At 36.4% G+C, this 19,716-nt stretch overlaps 1 protein-coding gene across 1 annotated transcript in view; it reads left to right on the top strand.

Annotated features, from left to right (window-relative positions):
- Nucleotides 1–15,100, top strand: part of mpp3a (membrane palmitoylated protein 3a) — a 47,350-nt gene extending 32,250 nt beyond the window's left edge. Inside the window, exons 14-19 of the mRNA XM_041265283.1 lie at nt 2,442–2,603; nt 3,710–3,790; nt 7,708–7,801; nt 8,674–8,782; nt 9,366–9,494; nt 12,737–15,100. Of these exons, the coding sequence (XP_041121217.1) occupies nt 2,442–2,603; nt 3,710–3,790; nt 7,708–7,801; nt 8,674–8,782; nt 9,366–9,494; nt 12,737–12,916 (755 nt within the window). The 3' untranslated portion in view covers nt 12,917–15,100. The remainder of the gene's footprint in view (nt 1–2,441; nt 2,604–3,709; nt 3,791–7,707; nt 7,802–8,673; nt 8,783–9,365; nt 9,495–12,736) is intronic.
- The last annotated feature ends 4,616 nt before the right edge of the window (nt 15,101–19,716 follow it).

The raw sequence follows: 19,716 nt of genomic DNA, 5'->3' as shown, positions 1-19,716 counted from the left end.
AAACTTTTAAATTGCATTTCCTGTACCCCTTAACCCATTAGCTAAAAAGTTTTAAACATTTGTAGAACTGCTTCAGTCATTATTGGGAATGGAGCTGTAAACAGTGTCAATAAGAATTTCCATGCATAAATGATATGCCAAAAACACACACACACACACACACACACATATATATATATATATATATATATATATATATATATATATATATATATATATATATATATATATATATATATATATATATGGTTCTGGTTGATACTATCATAATTAATTATTAACAAACCAAGAACATATACTATATGTACCCTACACTTAGCTTACAACTCTGCTACTTTAATCCCTATATTCACATTACCAGCTATGCCAATATATCTAATCTCTTTGGACTCCACCTTACTAACCTTTTCCCAGAACCAACATAGTTTCTACACAGTATAAATAGCACTATAAATAACATTCGATAATTAACACAAACAATCAGTAAAAACAGCCTCTGATTTATAATATAAAGTTGATCTGTTTCCTAAAACAACTTTCAGTTCGTTTAATATATATATATATATATATATATATATATATATATATATATATAGGTTTGACCAGACGTCCCAGTTTAACTGAGACAATCTCAGTTTTCCATCAAAAGTCCCTGCGTACCGATATTTTTTCTCTAAATCTTTAAAAAGTTCCGGTTTTTGGCCATTTCCTCTTGTGTGACACACTCTAAATACCTTTTGTCAAAATAACATAAACAACCACACCTGCAGTGAAAACTAAATAAACTGTTTTTAAAAAAAAGGTACTAGAACAATCAAGAACATTCATTTTTTTAAAGTGATTAACACAGACAGACATGCTTATTCCTCAGTGCGTGGACAACATCAAATAGAGCCATCCTGACGCAGTGAAGAAAGAAAGAAAGAAAGAAAGAAAGAAAGAAAGAAAGAAAGAAAGAAAGAAAGAAAGAAAGAAAGATGCCAAAACGTAAATGTACTTTTAACGACAATCTAAAAAGGTAGCAATATGTATTTGACCCAACATTGCAAGTTAAACTAATTAGCCACACATTATACATTCATAAGTGAACTGTAATTAGCTAGCTGCTTAAAAAAAATACTGATGACTTTAAATAGCCTACATTTAAATGGTTTAATTGGTCTTATCAATTATTTAACAACGTGCACCGGTTTTGAACTTTGAAAATCACCCTGTCTATATGGGCTTGTTAAAGGTATGAAGACATGTCTACTTGACTGAGTTTCTTACATCAGCATGTATAATGGAATTTGTAGAAATTAAACTGAGTTGCGATGTAGAAATAGGAATAATGGCCCACGTCATTTCACTCGCCTAAGGTGCAATTCTCCAGAGGGCTCGTTTATGCCTGTATGCAACTCAATAAATATTGTAACGTTAATTGGAAATAAGGAGCCAGACGACCACAGCAAGATCTCATTCGCTAAACAGCAGACTTTATTCAACAAGGGCCATCACAACACAGACCACAGCAGCATGCAAGCTGTCCCTTTATACAGAAAACCCTGCGAAAACATGTAACATTTAGACATAACCAGAAATACAATGTAGATATAACAAGACACGTTATTGGACCCCACAAAACGAACGAGGGACAAACACAGCACAATTGTACAACATTCACAAGCACATGAGGGCCACGACTCAATCACGCTCCCCCCAACCCCACAGGTGCACTCGTTCACAGGCACTTGGGACATAGACAAAACACGGAACAACCACACAAAACATAACACTTAGTACAGATCGCTACAATGTAATCAAGTTTTACATGCATTGTATATGTAGATGGGGGATATTGGAGGCTATATCTGGAAGTTTGACTGAGTAGACCCAGAGACGAGAAAAATTATGAATGTCATACACTGGATCTGTCCATTTATTATTATTATTATTATTATTATTATTATTATTATTATTATTATTATTATTATTATTATTGGTAAATCATTACAGGAAATCAACTAGGGAATTACTTTTTTCAATTTTTACTCTGGAATATTCGCCAGGACAAAGAGTTTTTCTTCTCAACATTAACAGTATATCGTGATCATGCTCCCTTATGCAACCATGCTGGTGCTCAGATTGAGTGGCGTATTGTGGGCACGGAAAACCAGAATTGAACTGAATACACTGTGATCCTCAATGTTTATCCTAGCTAATGATCCCAGGAAATGTATTTCCCAGGTGATTTTAAGAGTCTGTAGTGTGTTTTGAAATGTAACGCTGTGATACATGACGTTGCAAAGGTAATGGAATGTGTTTCTTGTAAACACTGCAGGGTGTTTTGTAACGCCATGTTAATGGTTGCATACTTAGCACAAATACTAATGCTTTTTTTTCGGAATGTGGCCCGTTCAATATCCTGGCAGTGATTATATGACCTCATCCCTCTCTCTCAGCTGGTCTGCGCAGAAGTTTTCGTCTGAGCAGAAAGGAGCGACAGAACACTCAAAACGATGCCAAGCAGGCAGAGCCAAGCGAACCAGAGTTGCTGACCTATGAAGAGGTCACAAGGTACCAGCAGCGGCCGAACGAACGTCCCCGGCTTGTCCTCCTGATTGGTATGTTATCATGATTAGGGATCGATGAGATCCAGTGAAACATTACAGAAAGCATGGCAGGGCATTCTCTTATATGGACAAGCCAATTCTGTTCCATTGCTTCACTGTGGTGTCTCACTCCTCTCCCTCTTTTTCTACAGTCCTGTGCTTTGGTTGCTGTTTTCTTTGTCTTTGCATTGATGTGTGATAGTAATTATGTTATATAATTGAATGTTAAAACCAGAAAAGAAAATTGAAACAAAAACAACTACTAATGTGCTCTCACCATAAAAATGACTGATGGAGCGCCCGAGTGGCGCATCAAGTAAAAGGCACTCTGCGTGGAGTGCAGGATGTGCCCTGTAGCCTGGAGGTCGCCGGTTTGAGTCCAGGCTATTCCACTGCCGACCGTGGACAGGAGTTCCCAGGTGGCCGAGCACTGCCCAGGTGCGGGAGGGTTAGGTCAGCTACTGTGGACTGGCCAGGCGGCTGTGGGCCTGCCTATAAGTTGCCCAGAGCTGCATTGTCCTCTGACACGTGGCGGGCCTGCAGTGAAAAGAAGCGGAAGGCTGACGGTGCACGTTTCGGAGGATGCGTGTGTCCGTCTTGTCTCTCCCGAGTCAGCGTGGGGTTGGCAGCAGTGGGCCGGGTTGAAATAAAAATAATTGGGCATTTCAGAAAAATAATTGGCAATTTCAAATTTAAAAAAAAAAAAAAATGACTGATACTCTTTCTCATCTGCCACTGGAACTAACTTGTGAGCACTGTCAGCCCTAGTTAGGATACTTTATCTTTCCAACTCACTGTGATGATGGAAGTTACCTAATGAGCACCCAATGCAAAGGCAGGTTTTAAATCTTGGACTGTAGAATGTAAATATGGAGGCAGAATGTGAGGGCTGTGAATATCAATAACTGTCATAGAAACATTGGAGGTTGGTGGATTAATTTAAAATGATTAAAATAATTATTCAAAAAATCTAAACAAAATCTCACAGGATATTGTGAGTAGCAATGGTGTAACTGAACAAGAGAAACAACATGTTAGAGATCAGGTAATACATTTATAAGTGAAACTGTGTTGCTGAAGAAAGCACTAAAAATAACTAAGTTGTGTTCAATATCCAGGTTCTTTGGGAGCAAGGATCAATGAACTGAAACAGAAGGTGATTGCTGAGAACCCGCAACACTACGGTGTAGCAGTGCCACGTGAGTGAGAAACTGGCTGTGTTTATAACTTTTATATATATATATATATATATATATATATATATATATATATATATATATATATATATTAGAGTAAGTGGTGGGGTTCCGAAAAATATAGCGTTACATGTCCCCACATAACATACCTGTCATTTTTCTTTTCAGTACTAACACCCTGACAACTTTTTACACTTTAAGGTCGGTTTCAAAGCTCTTTTCAAAATGTCTGCTTTAGTGCGCTGGGGTTTGAGATCTGTCCTCTAAATCACTGCAGGAATGTGGGCAATAATCCTTACACTATCAATGCACTAGTGGGGACGTGTAACGTTATATTTTTTGGAACACCACCACTTATTCTTTAACAAAGGATTTAAACAGGATGGTTGGGATATTGTATTGCAGATAATTTATTGGAAGACCTGCATGTATCTTGTGATTTCACCCTGTTCACAATACTTACAGCCTTTGTTGTTGTTAATAGGGGCCAAGCAATAAAGTTGCTGGAACTCTATTATTAATGTTCGCAGGCAGTGTAACCAATCAAAATGAAACTTGATAGGTATCATCCCATGTAGATTATAGTTCAGATGCAAAAAATAAATAAATAATGCACTCTTGCGACAGCGAAGATAGCATCCTGACACATTTTTTGGAAACATCTTTCAAAATCTTCTTCTTGGGAACCGGTGAACCGATTGATCTGAAACTTCGTATACGTCATCAACAATCACACCCGCTTCAAGTTTGCGAAACAAAAGTTGAGATAAATTTTACTATCAAAATGGCTGCCACCAAATTCGCCAAAATGCACCCAAATATCAAACTGTTTTTGTTTGCAAACTTTTAACCAACTAACTCTGAACTTGGTAGGCATCATTGTGGGGGAAATGGAATTCAAATATGGCAAAATGGTGTTCTTTTGTAAAACAGGATGGCCGCCAGACGTTCATTTTCTTCTTAAATTTAAAACCACTTCAGTTGAAAAATGGTTTATTTGATTAACTCCAGAGTTGACAAACATTAACCCTGTGTCAATACAACTAACTTTTTCAAAAATGGTGTTTGTGTGTAAACCAATATGGCCAACTGACACATTTCTTTAAAATACTTTCAGAATCTTTGGTCAAATGTAAAACTAGATTATAACTCCTTACAAAGTGCAGATAGGTTAACAGTTATGTGCTCTATCCAAAAAGACCTTGCCAGTGACCTCTGACCTCTCCTGAAACCATTGTGAGATAATGAACTAATATGGTATTTTGAATTGAAACTGCTCCATAAAACTGAGCTGTTGCTGACAATGCTACAGCTTGCCTAAATTTTCAACTGGTACTGAGCCTAGAAGCCGTAAAAATGCCTGGCAGTCCTTATTATTATTATTATTATTATTATTATTATTATTATTATTATTATTATTATTATTATTATTTCATGAAATATTTTCCTTTTTACATCCACTAAGGACACGGTCTTGCAGGACCAGCTGTACTTGGAGAGAAGACATATTTGAGAGCTTGAAAAAGTCCCCAGGGTGTGATGACTGAGACAATAAATGGCACTATGTATATTTGGGAGACAGGCCCTAATATTGTTTTCATAGCTTTTAGTTGATTTAGAATAGCTGCAGGATGTGAAATTAATTTGTAACAGAACATTCATAATTACACTCACAGTAGGTAATTAATCAGAGCTGATATCTTTGTTGTAGAAAAGACTCCATAAATCTAAAGGTGATGTGAGTATCCATTAATGAATGTTAATGAATTTTTAATCAATTAATCAGTCACAAACGATTCTTAGGAAGGTCAAGAATTCCAACACAGTACAGTGTGGTTATCAAGAAAAAAGCTAGAAATAAAGGAGACTTATCAGCTTCTATGTGCATGTCATAATCTGTTTGAGTTTATAGGGCTTGTCAAATTCAAAACTGTATCACAGTAGAGCAGGAAGACTAGTTACATTGTAAAGTGCTAGAGAATGCTTTAAGTTACATTGTACGTAATGTAAGTAAATCTAACACATAACATAATACTGATACTGAATATTTTCGAATAAATTACAGCCATTCATATTTATAGTTGTATTAATTATGCAGTAATTATGAACTGCACACATTGACATTTTCCAATATTATACCCCAATATTAACTGTAGTACTTGCATGTTTACTGTATTTGCTTGGTAATTATGATCACAGGTCTATTAATGGCCAGTGAGTAGGTGTTGTTGGTACTTTGTGGGAGTGCTTTGTAATTATAATCTTCAGTTTTGCATATATGCGTACTCAACTTTTATAAAAGTTGCATGCTTTTGTGGAAACTAAGGGTGTTAGATTTAGTTTAAAGTTTAATATATGCAGAACTTTAACCACTCTTACAACCCATAGCAAGAATAACTTCAGCAGGGTCTCATTGTGTAGGAGGTGTTGTCTTGTGCAATTTGGGAGAGAAGACCAAGAAGTGAAGCTGTGCTGGCTGCTTAAATTGTGCAGAATTAGGTCTCTTATACAGTAACAGACACAATACATATAACTTATTATAGATCACACAGCTGGACATTGTACTCCACTTTGAAATGACAAATACTTATTTTTTTTTTAATGGTCAGTCCAAAATCAACTGTCACAGTCCCCAAATTATATGTGTAGGCCTTTTGATGCTGTGTCATGGTGAGATTTATTAAAAACAAAAGTGCAGCTGGAGAAATGTGTGTTTTAAAAAGTGTAGCAATTGTGGTAATGTTTTCATTGGTAAAACTAATGTCAAATTTAGCAAAATTTAAAGACATAGTAAAGGTAATACAGAAGGTACCAGATATGTTTTTATTTTTGAACATACAATGTACTGGAATTTTGACAAATACTTAATTGTGATTGGTCGAGTTCTAATTTATTATAAAATAAACTACAATATTAATGTGCATACGACTACATGTTTACAACACTAATGTCTGTGTGGAATAAACTATAAAATATGATGAAATACTGAATATAAATAAATAACCTTACACTGTATAATTGCTACTGTGTAAACATTGTTAATTACTGCTAATGTTTCAAAGTTAAAATTTTAAATGAGTACAGTAACATGGAAATAATGTCTAAACAACTGACACCCCTAACAGAATCCAAAACACGTATAGCTATAGCTAACCTTTGAACATGAGTCCCAGAATGAAACAGTACAATACAATAAAGACTTTTATAGTGGTTTTTGTGGAAACTCCCTCAAAGTTCAGTGCATGTTTTCAGGAAAATTCTTGGAAGAGAATAGTCAGTCAATGGGAAGCTACTCCGTAAAAGCATTTTACTTGAATTCTACACTGTACTGGAGATGGAGGTGGCTTTGCAGTATTGGCTTCATTTGCTCAGTCAGTCTGGTAAGAGACCAAATACTGGCCACAACAAACTGTGGTTTTGATAAACCTGATTTCCAGTAATCCAGAGAACCACAACTGTCAATACGGGGCATCTCTTACTATGTGTATAATTCCTGACTGACAGGCCTGAGCCCAAGTCCTGGCTCTTCAGCACACTCCTTATTTACAACATGTTTCTGATGTTACTGTCCTAGTTTATTGCAGGGTTTACATGTTTATTACATCAGGGGAGCTCTTGTGATTTAAAAACAACATATTATTAGACAATAAAACCACTTATCATAAGCATGTATCACCGCATTTGGAAGTTATTGGGGAAGACATTGACATCTCTCAGCAGGAACTAAGAGCTGGGCAGGGAGGCAGTTTGTGGTACCGAATGAGACAAACTCAATAGCAAGCCACAGATTAAAAAGAGGTTAACATTTACCTGTCTTGAACACTATTGGTAACTGACACTGAAACAAGGGTGAGCTCCTAATACATGTGTGTTTAGAGTTTCTTGACTTTACAGTCATTACATTTCCCTTGTGTTCGCAGATACAACAAGATCCAAAAAAAATCACGAGAAAGAGGGGGTAGAATATCACTTTGTCTCCAAGCAGACGTTTGAAGCTGACACTCAAAATAACAAGTAGGTCAAATGAGTTTTGCTTGCATGAATTGGTTAAATGCTTACTCCGTACTGATTGTTTTATTTTGAGCACTCAACACTCGCTGATGTTATTAGATCAATACCATCCCATACAAATTTGATCACTCTGTTTGTCACCATAACTAATAAAAAAAAAAAAATGTTCCCATTACCTGCACAGCTCATTTAAAATATCCAATATCAATATTTTGCAGGTTTTGTCTTATTTTTTAAACAAGCATTTGCCTAGTGAGGTATTTGCCTAGTGAAATTCTGAATAACATGTATTCCTCATTTGCCTGTTCCCCTAAGTGATTCATTTTATAGTTGTTCCACATGGGTAGGTTTCTGCTTTTAATAAATGAATCTGCATTTCGATCAATTGAAGAGAGCTATGGTAAACAATACAAGCTAAAAACAATGTAGTATGCCTGATTTTTTGGTGTGTGCTTGGAATCTTACATTCATTCAAATCCAATGACAGAATCGCTGGCTGAATCCCACTGCTGCAAACAAGGAATTCAAATAACACACAGAATTCCTTAAGGAATGCAATTTTTAGGTTTAAACTCATGTTATTTTCCATGCATAAAACTCTCCCTGGACGATCAGGCTTTGTCATTTGTGGAATAACTACACAACTCCACCAACATTCATGGAGTTTCCTCAGTATATCACTTACATTAAAAAGCATGTTAGCTGTAAATAGTGCTAGATTGTATAATCTGTAGCAATTGCTATAAATATCCTCTATAGCCAAAAGTATAGGATACAAATAAATCTCTGAATCAACAGATATCCAGTTTCTCTACTGTGCAACAGATAAGTCTTCCCAAAATCTCTAGGTAATTCAGTATTATGTGTCTTTCTAGATTCGTCGAGTATGGAGACTACAAAGAAAACCAGTATGGGATGAGCCTACAGGCTATACGATCAGTTCTCAGCAAAAACAAGACATGTTTGGTGGATGTGCAGCCTGAGGTAAGTTGTAAGCTATATGTTATAATAATACCAATATACTACCAGTGAAGAATGATTGTTCGGAATAAACGATATATGCTGAATCAATTAAATAAATCCCCAGTCGATTATTTGAACACACCACTTTGAGTTGTTTATCACACTTAAAACATGTAGAATTCTGCTGGTAATCATTCAAAATATCATTACCAGTTATCATTGATAATATACAAAACTAAAATCTACAAGTCACACTCAAAACAGTCAATTCCAATGGGGGAGGGCAGTCAGTTCAAATGTCACATAATACCCTGATAGTAGAAACACTCCAATATATTTAGTATGGTCCTATTGTTTTTTAAATAACTATACTTACAAAGAAAAAAAAATACAAAAAATTAGAACAAAAAAGAAAATGCAGTTGATAGGTGAAGTGTGGAAAAACCTGTATATCATGGATCGTAATTTTAGCAGAGACATGTTATGGTTCTGCATTTGGTTTCACTAAAATCATTAATGGAATTGAAAAATATACAGCTCATTCCATAGATTACAGATACGTTCATTTATAACTAAGCCTCACTCCAGCTGTTTGTGTTTGCAGGCAATAAAAAGCTTGCGAACAGCAGAATTCAAGCCCTATGTGATATTTGTGAAGCCTCGAGTACCAGAGGGCCATCGCAGACGTAGTGCGGCCACTCCCCCCGGTATGGGAGAGCACGGCCGATCAGTGGTGAGTATGAGAGAGAACAGTCCAGGGCTGACCGAACTTGAATCGATGGTTGAATCCTAACAAACTGGGGCATCTTGGTTCATCCTGACCCTTCGAAATCTAGCAGGTTTAGTTGTGTAGTGTGAAAGGTAGAAATCTCTCCTGGTCTCCAACACAAGGTGGAAGGTGGACAGACTTGACACAGGCTCACAGGATAATGCTCACTTGGCCATTGCTTGTTGTCATGCTCTGTGGATAAATACAAGCTACATTTCCGTTTGCTACTGGGATTGGCTTGAAAGCAATTTGAAATCACACTTTTTCATTTCCATCAACATTAGATCAAAATCCCATCGATTTTAATTCTCAGCCACAGTTCGGGCTGGCAGAACTCCGTCTTTACAACTGGCATAGATTGTGACACCAATCTGAAGGATTGCAGACCAGAAGTATTAGGCAGAACATAGTGCTGTGAATATACCGTATACAGGGGTGAAGTTCTGCCAGTACTCACCGGTACTGGGACTTATTTTAATGTCAGCATTGGGTACTGGGACTTATTTTACCTTCTTTTCATCCAAAGTGCATGCATTCCATCCACTCTTACACATTCCACTAGCATTCCATTAGAAAGCAGTCCCGTCACAGAAACTAAACAATTATTAAAATATTCTCGAAATTAACCAATGGCAATGGATAACCTTTACAATAGTTCTTGGCAGCAAGACCATGAGCAGAAGTTAATTGGCAGCTTTGGTGCCAATCATTTTTTAAACCAATCGGTCAGTCTCATCTACCTATGGATTTATACGATTGGTCAATAACGTTATCAAAATAATGTGATATCTGTTGGTACCCTCCCCTGATATCGACTAATTCTCTGTTGAAAAAATGGAAAGTAAAAGATGGTTGTTTATAGAATGAATGACATCTGCAGTAAGTTTACTATTATGAAATGTTTAATTTAGTCTCCTGATTTAATATTTTAGTTTTTTTTTTTCCTTTCAAACATTCAGAACAATGATGAATATGACAACTTTGTAAAACAGCAACAGTAATCATTACTGTTGATCTTAATGTAAAATTAAAAAAAAAAAATAGTTTGCATATCTGAAAGCTTCGATTAGGGTAAATCTTTGTCACTTCTCCAACCGAATGTTGATAAAGACTATAGCTAAAGGCACCTACTGTTCTCCCTTGTTAATTTAAGTATTTGCCATGCTGACTAACAAATCTGTTTTAAAAAAAATATCCTTTCCAGACAGTGTGTGGGGGAAGATAATCACACCATGATGAAAAATCAATTGAAGGAGGTGTACAGTATGTGTAACACTGACATAATTCCATCAGCTAGAGAAGCCTTTTCAAAAGCCTTTTTTTCTTTTACTGGAATAGTTCATGCAAATGAATCTAGACAGAAACATATCAGAGAAGCACCCATAATATATCATTGTAGAATAAGTAATAAATAAAAGAATAAAAAGATAAGTGTGTGACAAGGTATTGTGTCACATGTGCGGGTAACCACTGATAGGTAAGACAGATCCATGGGAGATGGAGTTGAAACGCTGCTCAGGCACGCAGGATTTGTTAACACACAAAATGAAAGTAAACAAACAGATCATGTGACATTACCAGCAATGGTAACTAACAGAGGACACATACAACAGGCTGTACAAAAGGCAAAATAAAACACAGTACAAAAACTATAAATAAAAGAAGCCACACAGGGCAAGCACTAGCCTTACTGAACGAGGCGCCCCCCTCCAGGAACCTGCAACACTAAGTAACCATCACTATACATTACTTGGGATCAATATCCCCTAAACTAACAATATCCCCTAAACGATTCCTGCTTCTTCATATGGAATTGGCTGGGCATTGCCTTCTCAAGTACTGTGTTGCAGTTTCAGTACTGTGAGTAGCTGTGGTTTCTGCAGAGCAGACAATTTTCTCCTGTGTACGCAGCGCTCCTCCCTGCAGCATGGCGTTGCAGTCGCCCAGAGCGATACCAACTGGATGTTTTTATGCCGACGGACACTCAGTTGAGACCTGCCCACTTGCTGATTGAGGACTGGCACAGCCAATCACTTGCTGCCCTTCCTCTCAACCAAGACTGGCTGGCAGCAAGTCTCAATCGAGCGCCCGTCTGTAAACAATCAATTAATAAAATAAAAAACAACTCCAAAATGCACACACAATAAACCCATTTCCCCATACAAGTTACACCAACACTAATTTCCCAATGTGCAGGGCAATTGCCCTGTTACAATGTTCTAAAAGGTATTTCAGCACCTATTGCGCATGGGGTTTGACTTAGACCTTTTTGTATCTTTTTTTTTTATAGCACAGTGGTTTTTTGTATACTTTTTTATAACATGGCTGGCTTTGGTGAGAATAATTGAACCATTGAATAGCACAAGCCTGATGAAACCACAACAAAAGACATTCTTCTGATTCACTGTAAACCCCCAAGCATATTCAACAACAACACCAGTGATTTTATCTATGTCTTTCAGCCAGCTGTTCATAGTAGTATGTGGTTCATTAAACATTTTACAAATTATGTTCTTTGGTATGTCTTTTTTTCACCTCCAGCTTTTACTTCTGCTTAACTTTGCAAGGGAGACGCTGTTTTAAGTTTTTGATTTGCCACTCGTTGTGGTTTGTGAAAAAATGCATACACATCAAAGCTCCTGATCACAATAAATTTGCTAAATATGGTACTGTACTGAGCAATAGAGTAGCCAAAAACATCTGGGATGCGTCGGTAGTTTCATTAAAATGCGTGCAATATAATTCCCATAAGGTGATGAATGTGGCGATTTTATCAGAAGGATTTACTTAAGAAATATACAAGGTAATTCAAGGGGAAATGGCTCCCTGACAAATTAAGTGGCAGAGACGAATTACAGTATATTATACATACAGGCAGATTGTAGACTGCAGATGGAACAGGATGAAAGTTTTAGAGACTGGTTTCATGGTGCATATAAAAATTTAACAAAAGAGGATTTCAATCAGTAACTTTTTATAAGCACCATAATTGAGAAATGCAAATTCAAATAACTGTATAAAATAAGCGCAGAACTGATTTCAGACTAACATGCTTTACGATGGTAGATATATTCAATCCTTATAATAACCTAATAAAAATATGGTAGAAAGAGGTCCAAGTTAGAGAGCTATTAGACCCACATAGACTCACACACCTATTTTACAGCCACGGTATTATAAACAACGTCTGAATTTCTTCCTTTTAGGATGAAGAGTACCAGGAAATGCGTCAGTCGGCAGCTCTTATTGAGAAGCAGTACGGTCACCTTGTGGATAAAGTGCTGGTGAAAGACAACTCCCAGAGCGCCTGCACTGAATTGAAGAACATCTTGGAGAGACTGGAGAGAGAGCCCTTCTGGGTCCCGTGCAGCTGGGTCAGGACCTAGTCAACACACTCGTTTTGTATAGAAGTCAATTAGGTGTTTTTCATTTTAAACCTCTGGAAGCAGAACAGTACACATGTTTTACAGAATATACAGTGCCAGTCCAAATAAAAATCCAGTGCCAGTCCTAATACTGTGGCAGAAACTATATTGAAGTTGGTGTAAACTTACAGACAAACAGGGCAGCCTGCCTGCTATGCATTCATGATCCTGGATCAACAGCTGAAACCACGTTTGACTGTTCAAAGACGCCTGTGATCTTGGCTCAGTTTATGTTTAACTGGAGGGTTTGAAGAATAAATTAATTCAAATTTCTTTTTTGTTTTACTGTTCTTGCCTTTTTTTGAAGTTTGCAATAATTCTTAGTGGTTCTTGTCAGTTAAAATGTTTTTTTCTAGGAGTTCAGGAGCTGCTCTTCAGTTGTAGTAGCCTGTAGTAGACGTATGTATTGTTGGTTAGATCAGCCAAAATTTGTATGTGTAAGCGCCAGCACCATCTAATGCACAGCAGTGTAAAGATCATTTGATGACGCAGGTTACTTCTGCACTGAGGCAAAAGCACACAGACTTAAAATTAAAAAATCACAGTATTTAAGTTATCTCAGTGTAAGCCACTCTGAATTATTGCAAACATCATAAAAAAGGTAAGGGGACAGTAAAAGGAAATGAAATTGTAAGCTAGTGATCTATTTTTCAAACAAATACAAATTAGTATTACATCTGTCGTGTTCCACAATCATGTTTACTTAAATATTATCTGTTTACATTTTTAATATTTAATATAATTTTACAACACCTATTAAGCTAATATTTGCCATATAGGCTTGTGAGGTACTGAAGCACCCTTCATTAATCTGTCCATATGTTTCAAGGTGTACAGTACCTTAAAGTCTTTATTCAATTTTAGTTTGTCGCATATATGCACTATATTAGCTCTAGGCTATGGATGAGCTGAGTTTCTGCTCAAATATTTAATTTTAATTTGGACTCTGAACAGTAACTTGTAATGGGATTTAGCTGGGGAAACAAGTGACCAGGTGTAACCGCATCTCCTGCACTTCTTTCCACTTTGTAGCTTTATAATAAAAAATAGTAATGAATAAATGTGAATTAAACTGCCTCAGAATGCTGCTGCATTGAGCTGTTCAATCTAGTCACTCCATCCTCCCAGTCACTCAGTCCCCTGCAGGCCTCACACGCTGGTGACAATTACATGTGGCGTCTATGTACTGGTTTAGGCAATGCGATTAATATTAGTTAGTTTTACTGAAACCGAACCAAATTCAACAATACCGGTAGATATATATGATTATTTGTATTAAGAAATAGTTATAAATCTGAATTTTAAAATTCAGGTTCACGCTCAGTCATATTCTAGAACCGCTAGTTATTGTAGCTGATGTGTGCTACTAAATAATAATAAAGGCACAGGACAATGGATCCAAGTGCAGTTATAATTCATAACTCCATAATTCAGATCGTCCAAACTATGTGACTTCACATCAGAAGATCTGATGAAAATGTGAACAATGCAGAATTTTTACAGTTCAATGGACAAAAGACACCCAAGGAACACAAGTAATGGAACTTTGTGTTACTGTTCAATTCATGCATTTCTTTACCTGAAAGACTTGAATAGTTTACACTGCAGTTTGGTTTATAGAGCACTTAAAATAGTGTCTAAGTTTGTTCCCTCACTCATGACTAAAGCAAAGGAGGAAGCACTTTCTTGATAAGAATGTATATCACAACATATTAAATGACAGACATGGCTTATTCCCCCAGGAGATCAGATTCAGTTTGTATGGTTATCAAAGATTGGACATGATTTCAGTGTGTGTTGATTGTGCATTATTTAGGTAGTCTGGATTGAGTAAAAATGGTTTAATCAAGTGATATGGTCTGTAAGATGACAGCATGTCACAAGTACCTTTTATATGAATTAGAATTGTAGTGGGTTCTCATTACAGGCCATTTAAAAAAATTAATAAATACAGGTGGTCCATAAAGTTCATACCACTGGCTATATATTTTCAAAATTACAATGATTGTAATCTACCCATACCAGGTTATATTAGAAGGGCACAATGGTGAGATTTCTCCGGTTTGACTCGAGTTTCCAGTATCTTATAGTTTTAGGTTTGAATCCACAGATATATATAAATGGGCCATATCGAAAAATATTTACCCCAACACTAAATATATATATATATATATATATATATATATATATTTTTTTTTTCAAATGAAAACAAAACATAAAGATATGCTGCTGTGCATGTATCTTGTGTAATGGGTGATGATGTGTGGTGCAATGTTGCTGAGATAAGATGAGCTTATATAACCAGGAATGCAGAAGAGCCTCTTCTGCACAATGGTTAAAAGGCTTCATTTTCTAAATAGTGGACATTTTGTAATTATGGCTCTGAATGTCATTATCACAATGATGTTGATATTTCAGGTTACTGTGCACAGGAGACAGTAATGGTAAGCAATTTCTGTTCTAAGCCCTGTTCATCATAGAAACATTGTAACTTTCACTTTCTCACTACTTAGCTGTCTTCATTGCTACATAAAAACAAAGAAGACAGCCTGCCTCTTTGTACTTCTGTCTAAAAAAAAAGACAACCAAAGGGCATTAGAAGGACTACTAAAACTCCTTTGTCTCTTGACTACCAACCCTGAACACTGCATACCACCAGAACCTTTAAATTGTGCCCTCCCCATCAACAGTTGCACGTCGCCTATGGTCAGCGATAATTACTAAATGAAACGGCTTCAAAAATACTGTATGCTTAAGTAAACTGACCACTTTGAAAATAAGGTAGGCTATATATTTCTGCTATGATACTTTCTGAATTTACAGAGCTAGTGGCATGAAATTTTATAACTGTCCTTGTATGCTTATATAAACTGTATTATAAGAAGTGAAATGTCCAGTGGCGTCTTGAAGTTTAAAATATTAAAAGGCTACTAAAAATATGTTTCTGCAACTTCTACAATTTGGGCCAAGTATTCATTGGATTCTTGAATCCTTTAATTCCTTTTTGTACTATTATGAGGTCAAGCAGGGGACTGTCATTGCAATTTTGTATACTTGTACTGTAGCTTGTAAAATTATTTTTAATGTGGAATTTGTTAGTGAGTTTAACTACAGTAGTAAACTGTTAGTGGCATTAAGTGTCAGTGGTTTGTCCTTTGCTGTAAAGTGCTGGTGTAAAATTATTCTTGGAGAAGACTGCTTTAGCAAGTAGGGATGTGTAAAATGCGTTGACTGGCCACTTTATTAGGACATGGGCCACCATTTGCCAGGATCACAGCTATGACTCGACTTGGCATCCACAAGATGCTGGAAAGTGTCTTACGGAATGTTAATCCATTCAGTCATTAATATTGGTGAGAGAGGTGGGCAGAGGAGTGGGATGAATGTATCATTCAAGTTCATCCCACATGCACAGTTGGATTAAGATCCAGAGTTTGTGGTGGCCATATAAGATGCCTCAAGTCACTGTTATGTTTTCAAACCATTTAAACCCAATTCTGGCACAGTGGATGGGTGCATTGCATTATCTTCTTGAAAGTAGCCATCACCAACATTGTGGGTGGACCTGATCCACAAAGATGATCTGCAACTGTGGGAGCTTTATATAAGAAATTTAATTAGCATCTGTAATTCAGAGCAATGCTGAATTCAGTCAGGTAGACAGGTCCTAATATAGTTGCCAGGTAGTGTCTATACTACAGCACATCCAAATGTGCCTCCCCATTTCAATATTGTGCAGCTTTATATTTTATGTGTTTTTTCCCTTGCTCTTAAGAAAAAACATAAGAAAGGTTACAAATGAGAGGAGACCATTTGGCCCATCTTGCTTGTTTGGATGTTAGTAGCTTATTGTCCCCAGAATCTAATCATGTAGCTTTTTGAAGGATCCCAGGGAGTTAGCTTCAACATTACTAGGGAGTTGGTTAGACTACCACAATTCTATATGTAAAAAAGTGCCTCCTATGTTCTGTTCTGAATGCCCCTTTATCTAAACTCCATCTGTGACATCTGGTCCTTGTTTCTTTTTTCAGGTTGAAAAAGTGCCCTTGGTCAACATTGTTAATACCTTTTAGAATTTTAAATGCTTGAATCAGATCGCTGCATAGTCTTCTTTGTTCAAGACTGAATAGATTCAATTATTTTAGCCTGTCAGCATATGACAAGCCTTTTAAACCTGAAAATAATTCTGGTCGCTCTTCTTTGCACTCTTTCTAGAGCAGCAATATCCTTTTTGTAGCGAGGTGACCAGAACTGAACACAATATTCCAGATGAGGTCTTATTAATGCATCGTAAAGTTTTAACATTATTTCCCTTGATTTAAATTCAACACTTTTCACTTTATATCTGAGCATTTTGCTGGCCTTTTTTATAGCTTCCCCGCATTGTCTAGATGAAGACATTTCTAAGTCAACATAAACACCTAGATCTTTTTCATAGATACCTTCAATTTCAATATTTCCCATGCGATATTTATAATGCACATTTTTATTGCCTACGTTCAGTAACTTACACTTGCCTCTATTAAATGTCATTTGCCATGTATCTGCCCAGTTCTGAATGCTGTCTAGATCATTTTTAATGATTTTGTTGCTGCAACGGTGTTTGCCACTCCTCCTATTTTTCTGTTTGCAAATTTAACAAATTTGCTTACTATACCAGAATCTAAATCATTAATGTAGATAAGGAAGAGAAGAGGACCTAGTTCCTGTGGGACTCTATTGGTTACCATGCTCCATTTTGAGGTTTCTTCTCTAATCAGTACTTATTCTACATGTTAACCACTCCCTAATCATATTGCATGCATTTCCTTGAATCCCTATTGTGTTCAGTTTGAGAATTAATCTTTTATGCGGGACTTTGTCAAAAATGTTCTGGAAATCTAAATAAACCATGTAATTCATTTATGGCAATTATCCATTGTCAATGTTGCATCCTCAAAAATATCAAGCAAGTTAGTTAGACATCATCTCCTTTTCCAAAAACCATGCTGGCTGTCTCCCAGGATACTGTTACCATGTAGGTAATTTTCCATTTTGGTAAGTTTCCATAAGTTTGCATATAATAGAAGTCAGGCTTATTGGTCGGTAGTTACCTGGTTCGGTTTTGTCTCCCTTTTTGTGGATCGGTATTACGTTTTCAATTGTCCAGTCTGTCGGTATAACCTCTGTCTCAAGAGACTGTTGCATGATTTTAATCAGCAATTTGTAAATAACTTCTTTCATTTATTTGAGTACTATTGGGAGGATCTCATCCTGCCCAGGGGATTTCTTTATTTTAAAAGCACCTAGTCCCTTTGACACTACTGCCTCTGTTATGCTATAGTTATTTAAAACTGGATAGGAACAGGTTGACATTTGGGGCATGTTGTCTGTATCCTCCTTTGTAAAAACTTGTGAAAAATGATTTAACGTATTTTCTATTTTTTTCTCTTCAGCTATGATGTTGCCATTTGTATCTCTTAGACATGTTACTTCCTCCTTGAATGTCGTCTTGCTGTTATAATATTGGAAACACTTTTTCGAATTGGTTTTAGCCTCCTTGGCAATGTTCATTTCTTTCTCTCTTGGCCTTTCTAACTTCCTTTTTGACTTGCGTTTGCAGTTTCAAGTACTCTTTCTGTGTACTTTGTTTTTGGTCCCTTTTAAACGCTCTGTAAAGTGCCTTTTTTCTCAAAATATATATTTTTAATTGCTCTATTAAACCATTTTGTTTTAGATTTTGATTTGTCTACTTTTGGGATGTATTTGTTTTGCACCTTTAGTACTACTTTTTTTTTTTTTTTAATAGCCATCTGTGGATGCTTTCTCTATATTACTCCAATCTACATCTGTTAGTCTCGGTTTCATTCCTTCATAGTTTGCCTTTTTAAAATTGTAAACCCTAGATTTAGTTGTTTTAGCTTTAGGTTTTAAAAAACACAAATGAGACCATGTTGTGATCTGAGTTTGCCAATGGTACTCTGACCTCTTGTTTTAGTTATTGTCTTTGTTGTTTGAAAGAGCTACATTTTAGTGGTCTATAGCATGTCCCTATTATTATGCCTTTGAATTTGTGTCCATTATTCTGACCCAGATTGAATCAGCATAGTTTTTTTCTTCCAGATTTAACACCTGAGCTTCAATACTATTTTTTATGTATAGTGCTACCCCTCTGCCTCTCCTGTCCTGCCTCTTTTCTACACAGTGTATACCCATTATTATGTTACATTCGTCTCCATCATTCTCAGATAACCAAGTTTTGTAACACCTATCATATCGTAGTTACTTGTTGGTGCAGTAACTAATGTTTTGTTTTTGAGACTTCTAGCATTTAGATACATACATTTACTGGCTATCCTACCTGAGTTGTTGCCCTTGTTTTAATGTAGTCTCTCCTGTTTTTTTGTTGCTTTCTCCCCCCCTTCCTTTCTAGTTTTAAATACTTCTGAACCTCCTCGAGGATCCTTTTCCCGAGGTAGAGTGGTTCCCTTTTTATTTAAGTGCAGTCTGTCCCACCTATATAGTTCTTGTTGTAGAATGTGGTCCAATGTTCAAGGAAGGTGAAGCGTTCCTGTGTGCATGATTTCAGCCATGCATTTAGATTTTTATTTCCAGCTGTCTGTATGGCCCTTTGCAAGGTTCTGGCAGTATCCCAGAGAATAGCAGTTTTAGTCTCGTCTTAGTTTTAGTTTCCTTCTTCGCTCTCTGAATTTGTTTTGCAGGGATCTTGGTCGTTATCTTTCAATGTTGTTTGTACTGATGTGAAAGACTACTTTTCATGT

The sequence above is a fragment of the Polyodon spathula genome, chromosome 12, assembly GCF_017654505.1.
Source record: "Polyodon spathula isolate WHYD16114869_AA chromosome 12, ASM1765450v1, whole genome shotgun sequence".
NCBI classification, from domain to species: domain Eukaryota; kingdom Metazoa; phylum Chordata; class Actinopteri; order Acipenseriformes; family Polyodontidae; genus Polyodon; species Polyodon spathula.
The sequence above is the reverse complement of the archived record's forward strand: the minus strand, read 5'-3'. Positions and strand labels throughout refer to the sequence as shown.